The 6680-nt window shown below is 58.2% G+C and overlaps 1 protein-coding gene across 1 annotated transcript; it reads right to left on the reverse strand.

Annotated features, from left to right (window-relative positions):
• Positions 1 to 4928: 4928 nt before the first annotated feature.
• On the reverse strand, positions 4929 to 5969 carry Olig2 (oligodendrocyte transcription factor 2). Its single transcript, XM_048345893.1, has one exon. It carries the CDS (start codon positions 5967 to 5969, stop codon positions 4929 to 4931), a length of 1041 nt encoding a protein of 346 aa, XP_048201850.1.
• Positions 5970 to 6680: the final 711 nt, after the last annotated feature.

Here is a 6680-nt window from a genome sequence, read left to right on the forward strand (position 1 = left end):
ACCCAGATGGGGGCATTGGGGGACAGATGGGGTCCAGGCACCAAGGGGGAAACCCTAGGAACGCCCCTTAAGGAGGCTGAAGTGTGTGTGAGGAGCGGAGGGTCCCCAGTAGGAGTGCTGGATTTGAGAGTTCCCTAGTGGGCAGCTAAGCTGTTTTGTTTTGTTTTGTTTTTTTGATGGTTCTGTTTGTTGGTTGTACCATTGCTGTATCAGTTACTTGTGCCTCAGTTTCCTTATCTGTGAAATGGGATCACAATTCCTCCTCAAAGACTAAAATTTAATGAGTGGACTCGTGTAAGCCCTGTGTTGTGTCTTACACCCACTACCCCTCGATAAACATTGTCCACCTTCTCTTCCATCTTTATTAATATCTGAACTCCCCAGGGGTACAGCCTCCCCTTCCTCCCTCCTCCCAGCTCAGCTACACCCACTCCTCACTGTCCCCCCTCCTCCCCACCTTCCTGCAGCCCTTAGCAGCAAGTCAGCCCCTAGGAGAGCGAAGGCCAGCATGTGTGTTGGAGGAGGGGAACTCTATCTCTGTCCAGTCAAGGATGGTCCCACGCTGACAGCCTCAATGTGAGCCTCCCTGAATGTCCAAGCTACCCACGCCATTCCTCTCCCCAGACTGGGAGGCTGTCACCACCACTTGCTCTGTGCCCAACTCGGTCTCCCTCTCAGGTCTGCAGAGGCACTGAGAGGACCCCCAAGCCTGTGAGATGTCCTAGAGGCCTGGGTGTAGGGTGCTTGTGATAGACCCCTACTGGGGCCATGGCCAGAGGGGAGACCTGGCATGAGATCTGTAATGAAGAAGGACTTAAAGAAGAAGTTGGCACCAGTGACTCATGCCTGTAATCCTAGCTACTCGGGAGGCTGAGATCTGAGGATCGTGGTTCAGTGTCATCCGGGGCAGGAAAAGTCCGTGAGACTCGACAAAGCACCTACCACAGAAGTTCTTCACTGTTTTCAGTAAGTTATATATATGTCAAGTAGGTCCAGATGGTTGTGGGTGCCTGCCTAGGTTTTACTACAGCCACATGGGGGTCCGTTGGGAGTGTGGTAGCTCTGGGTCCCAGAAATAAGGCCCATACCTGAAATATACAATAGGTTTTCTGGCTTGCCTCACCCTTCTGCAAATTGTTTGTCTTTTGGACACAGAATCCCATCTCCTCCAACATCAGAGGTGCCAGGAGCTCTGCTCTGGATAAGAGTCTCGTTGCCGGCATGAGCCACCAGCACCAGACTCTCTTCTATTTTAACTGAAGCTTTTATTGGATACAAACCACATGTGCATGCAAACCACAGGGTGCCACAGACCTCTTCCCTACTCCCTCCCTTTCCCTTCACATTTCTCAGTGGGAAATGGCTCCCATATCAGGGCCCACCACAGTCAAAATGCTTCCCTCTGAAGCCCAGGGCTGGCCTGGTCCACTATGGAACTAGTGATCCCAGAGCTAACTTCCAGGAGGTTCCAGGGCCTAGGCCCTGCGTGCAAGTCTGAGGCAAGATGCACCCAGTATGCTAGTGTGCCTCTCCTCAGCGTCCCCCAATGCTAGAGTCTCACTCTGAGAGAACAAGGCCTGCAACAGTTCAGGTCGATGACTCAGGGAGGGCTCAGCCCTCTCAGATATATGGAGTCCTGACGTGTCCTTCTCTGAGGACGAGGCTGGTTGTGGCCAGTCCATGGCTAAAACCTTGAGCACTGTGATGGAGGAGGGACTTGATCTATTAATTTCCTTTCAACAAGTATCCTTCTATGCGTACCCAGTGTGATTTCTGCCTGGGCTAGGGCTCACCATGTCTAAATGAGGAAGTCACAAGCAATCGCAACCGCCCTCCCCCCTCCCCCCACTGGCCTCCTGGTCCTTCTGTTTGTGTCTGTGGCTGGAGGTAGACTGTGTGTGTGTGTGTGTGTGTGTGTGTGTGTGTGTCGGTCGGTCTGTCTGTCTGTCTATCTGGGTGCTGGTTCTGGGGCTTGAACTCAGGGCCAAGGTGCTGTCCTTGAGCTCAAAGTGAGCACTCAAGCACTCTACCACTGGAGCCATACCTCTACTTCCAACTTTTTTTTGGGGTGTGGGGGGGGGGTGGGTAGCTATTTGAAGATAAGACTCTCCTGGACTTTCTTGCTTGGACTGGCTTCAAACTGTGATCCTCAGATCTCAGTCTCTTAAGTAGCTAGGAATCCAGTGGGATTTCAGAATAAGCATAGCAAGACGGGGTGCCCTCTTCTTGGGTCTGCACATTGCCGCTCTCCTCTTTTTCCTTTCTCTTCGGACACCCCCAGATGGTAGGGCCCTTCCAAATCCCTCCCGATCTTGAGTGAAAAGGGAAGCCCGCGGGGTAAACAGCAAAGCCTGCAGCACCGGATCCCTGGGCGCCTGCACTTCTGGCCAGCTGCCGACCCTGCTGCTGGAGGACAGGAAAGCGCTTGTCCCCGAGCTAGGGACGAAGCCAACCTCAGCCTGGGCAATGGCCTCCGGTGTGGTCCGGGCTCAGGGGTCGGACTCAATAAATGGAGTTCCAACCAGGGAAATACCCAACCCGTTCCTGGGGCCTTCCGGTGGCCATTTAGGAGGCTGTTGCCTAGGAAGCTCCCGGCCGGCCAGAGGACTCCTCTATTGCAGGCACCAGGCTGACTTTTCAGGGGTGTGTATTTTGGGTCCTGTCTTCTGGCACACAGATGGGGCAGAATAAGTCCTCAGAAAGCTGAAGCTAAAAAAAAAAAAAAGCCCAGAAACTGTCTTAATAATACCACCTCTCACAGTGGGTGTATGACAGAAATAGCCTTAAGAAAGGGCACAGGGGCTGGAGAGTCCCCCAGAGTTCCTTGCTCTCTCCCAATTGTCCCCATCACTGGGCAGGTTTGGGTTCGAGCAGTGGGTGGGCACCAGGAGGGAACCTGGGAAGGAGGAAGAAAGTGCTGTTCCTCTGTGGCTCTTGGCCCAGAAGGTCTAGGCAGTGGCGGACTGGTGGGGGGTAGGGTGGGGAGAGCAAGCCTTGTCTAGTTCCAAGCTGAAACCAGAACCCACCCAACAGAGCGGGAGTGAAGAGCTAAAGTCCATGCAGATCAGGAGGCCGGAGTGTCCAGACCCACAGCTGAAGTGTGGTCCTCGCCGCCCCTGCAGGCCCAAAGTTGGTCAGCCCCCGAAGGGAAGTTTTGCTCTTCAGCTAACTCAGTCTCGCCCTGAAGGAAAAGGGAGTCCCTGATCTCACGGGGGGGGGGGGGGGGGGGGGGGGGAGATAAAGGAGGCATATGTTGTGACAAAGATGGAGGATGGGTTCAGTGGTGTTTTATAGGGGATGGGAGGGGGGCTTAGGGGGTGGTGAAGGTGGACAGACAACCTATTTATCATCCCCTAGGGAAAAGCCCGCAAAATGATCTCCACACCCGGTCCCCAGGAATAGCAGCCATCACCTCCTTTACTGGGCTGGCTGCTCTCGGTGCCTTCTCCCTCCCGTTCACATACATGATGAAAAGCACCCGGCGTAGTTTAAATTTTATTTAAAATTCCAACACTCGGTCATTTATTTCGTTCTTACAACCAAACAAGTAATAAATATTATTTAGCACTTTGTTTTTCTTTTCTTTTTTTTTTTTTTTACAAAAATAAAACAAGATGATACACACTCTGCCAGGAGCCCCGCGGACTAGAGGAAGTTGCTACGAGGCCCATATTACAATGTGGGCAGTGCCAGGCAGTTCGCAAGGAGGCAGGGAGGCCTTTTGCCATTTGTGTTAAACATGGCAACAAGAAACCACACGGAGGGAGGAAAGCCGGCTTAGACTTCGGTGAGGCGGGCAATCACTAGATCTCCGCACGGTGCACTTAGATCATCGCTGATCTTCTATTTACATACCTGGGAAGTTCAAAAGCCAACGGAATCCCTAACACAACTCACAACAACGTTTCTCTTTAAGTGTCAAGCCCTTGCATACTCAAAAATAAGTCTCCTCTCAAACGAATAAGAAACAAAATCACCTTGTGCTCTGAGACAGAAAAGAACAGGAGGAGGGCTAGTTTCTATTTAAAAAGAAATACCTAAGCGGAAACGAACACCCACCCTTTAGACGGGGCAGTTTGGGGGTTATTGTGTCCCACAAGTGGTTCCATTCTGTGCATCTGGAAAACTTGCTCGTAGCGTTGGTAAATGAACAGGCACAGATTTATTAAACCTTCACCACCACCACCACCACCACCACCACCTCCACCTCCCCCAGGAACCCAGGAACAAGAGCCACAGTTCTAAGAAATGGGGAGCTGGGACGCGGGCCTCAGTGCTTCACCTCGCTGGCTTGCGGTCCCTGGGCCAGGGCCGACCCTGGAAGAGGTTGAGGCCCTGAGGTCTCTTCTTCAGTGGGGACCCCAGAGTCTCCCCGGGGCTACGAAATGAGGGCTAGGAGGAGGAGGAGGAGGAGGAATCTGTCCTCGCTGCCCCCCCCCCTCCATGCCCCTTCATCCCAGCTCCGCACCCCTCCACCGTGCGCTGCAGGGCCCCCTCCCCCGAGTCTGAACGCCAGGAACCCCCCGTTCTTTTCCGATTCTTGTGCGGGGGGGTGGGGTGGGAGGGGGGATCGGGGAGTCCGGGGGAAGGAGGCCCGGGACTTGACCATCTTCGAAAGCCACGGCTCCCCGACCCACGCGGGCCCCACGCAGTTCGTAGCCAGCGCGCTAAAGCCAAGTTCTGAAGCCACGGCGCACGCACCTGACTCCCCGAGGCCCGGCGCCCCGCAACTCCGGTTCGAGTCCCCCCCCCCGCCCCGCCCCTCCCCGCCCTGACGCCTGCGGTCCCGGGCGCCGGCCGGCCGGTCTCCTCGCTTTCCCCGCCGCCGCCGTCGGGGAGTGGGGTGGGGTGGGGGTGGGGACCCCCCCCCGCCCCTGGCTCGCCAGTCCGCGCACGCGCGCGCGCGCGCGCGCGCGCTCCGGCCGGGCTCACTTGGCGTCGGAGGTGAGGCGCGGCAGGCCGCCGGCGCCCATGGCCGCCACGTGGTGGTGCGGCGGCGGCACCTGGCACATGCTGCACGGGCACGGCATGCCGCCCCAGTGCTGGAAGCCGCCGCCGCCCCCGCCGCCGCCCCCCCCGCCCCCGCCCCCGCCCCCGGCGCCCAGAGGCGCGGCGGCCACGGAGGCGGCGGCGGCGGCGGCGGCGGCGGGGGACTTGAGCAGGCCGTGCGGGGGCCGGATGGAGCCGACGGCCGACAGGCCGGAGCCGGGCAGCGAGGCGCTGGAGACGGCGGCGGCGGCGGCGGCGGCGGCCGCGGCGGCGGCGGGCGGGAGGATGGGGTGGTGCACGGCCGGGTGGTGCGCGGCGGCGGCGGCGGCGGCGGGGTGCGCCGTGGCGGCGGGCAGCGGCGCCGAGTGGGCCAGGCCGCCGCAGGCCGAGGGGTGGAAGCCGGCGTGGTGGCCGCCGTAGATCTCGCTCACCAGCCGCTTCATCTCCTCCAGCGAGTTGGTGAGCATGAGGATGTAGTTGCGCGCCAGCAGCAGCGTGGCGATCTTGGAGAGCTTGCGCACCGACGGGCCGTGCGCGTACGGCATGACCTCGCGCAGCCCGTCCATGGCGATGTTGAGGTCGTGCATGCGCTTGCGCTCGCGGCTGTTGATCTTCAGCCGCAGCTGCTGCAGCTCGGGCTCCGTCATCTGCTTCTTGTCTTTCTTGGTGGACGAAGCGGCCGCCGCCGACGTGGACGACGACGACGTGCTGCTGCTGCTGCTGCTGCTGCTGCTCGACGACGAGGACTTGAACCCGCCGCCGCCGCCGCCGCCCAGCTTGTCGCCCCCGTGCGCGCCCGCCGCGCCCCCGGCCCCGCGCAGCTCCGCGGCGCTCAGCTCCGGCGGGCCGTCGCTCGGCGTGGACGACGACACCGTGCCCCCCGTGAAGCCGCCGCCGCCTTTGCTCCGGGCGGGCAGGAACAGGTCATCGGGTTCCGGGGACGACGGGCGACTGGACACCAGGCTGGCGTCCGAGTCCATGGCACCGGCGGGCAGTCACCGCCTCCTCCTCGGGATTCGGCCTCTCCTGGCCTTCCAGGAGTCCGGGGAGGAAGAGAGAGAAGGCGGGGGTGGGGGGTGGGAGTGGGGGGGGAGAGACACACGGAAGAGAAAGACACAGAAAAAACAGAAAGACACACAGAGAAAGACAGACACACACAGGGAAAGAGACACAGAAAGACAGACACACAGGGAAAGGCAGACACAGGGAAAGACACAGAGAAAGAGAGACACACACAGGGAAAGACAGACACACAGACAGACACACACAGGGAAAGACAGACACACAGACAGACACACACAGGGAAAGACAGACACACAGACAGACACACACAGGGAAAGACAGACACACAGAAAGAAAGACACACACAGGGAAAGACCCACACAGAAAGAAAGACAGACGCACAGGGAAAGACACACACAGAAAGAAAGACAGACACACAGACAGAAAAACAGAGAGAGAGAGAGATGGAGGGGAATAGAGACAGGGACAGAAGGACAGAAACACACACAGAGACAGAACAAGAAAGACACAGAGACACGCAGAAAGAGAGTGGACAGAGACGCAGAGAGAGAGAGGGAGCAGGAGAAATAGACACACACAGAGAGAGAGAGAGAGAGAGAGAGAGAGAGAGAGAGAGAGAGAGTTGCGATGGTAAATGAAACAGGAAAAGCTGGCGCGCTTTGCCGCAG

Source organism: Perognathus longimembris, chromosome 5, assembly GCF_023159225.1.
Source record: "Perognathus longimembris pacificus isolate PPM17 chromosome 5, ASM2315922v1, whole genome shotgun sequence".
NCBI lineage: Eukaryota > Metazoa > Chordata > Mammalia > Rodentia > Heteromyidae > Perognathus > Perognathus longimembris.

Bases quoted from the DNA above. Each gene is read 5' to 3' on its own strand.
- Olig2 (XM_048345893.1), bottom strand. From the start codon at position 5,969: ATGGACTCGGACGCCAGCCTGGTGTCCAGTCGCCCGTCGTCCCCGGAA.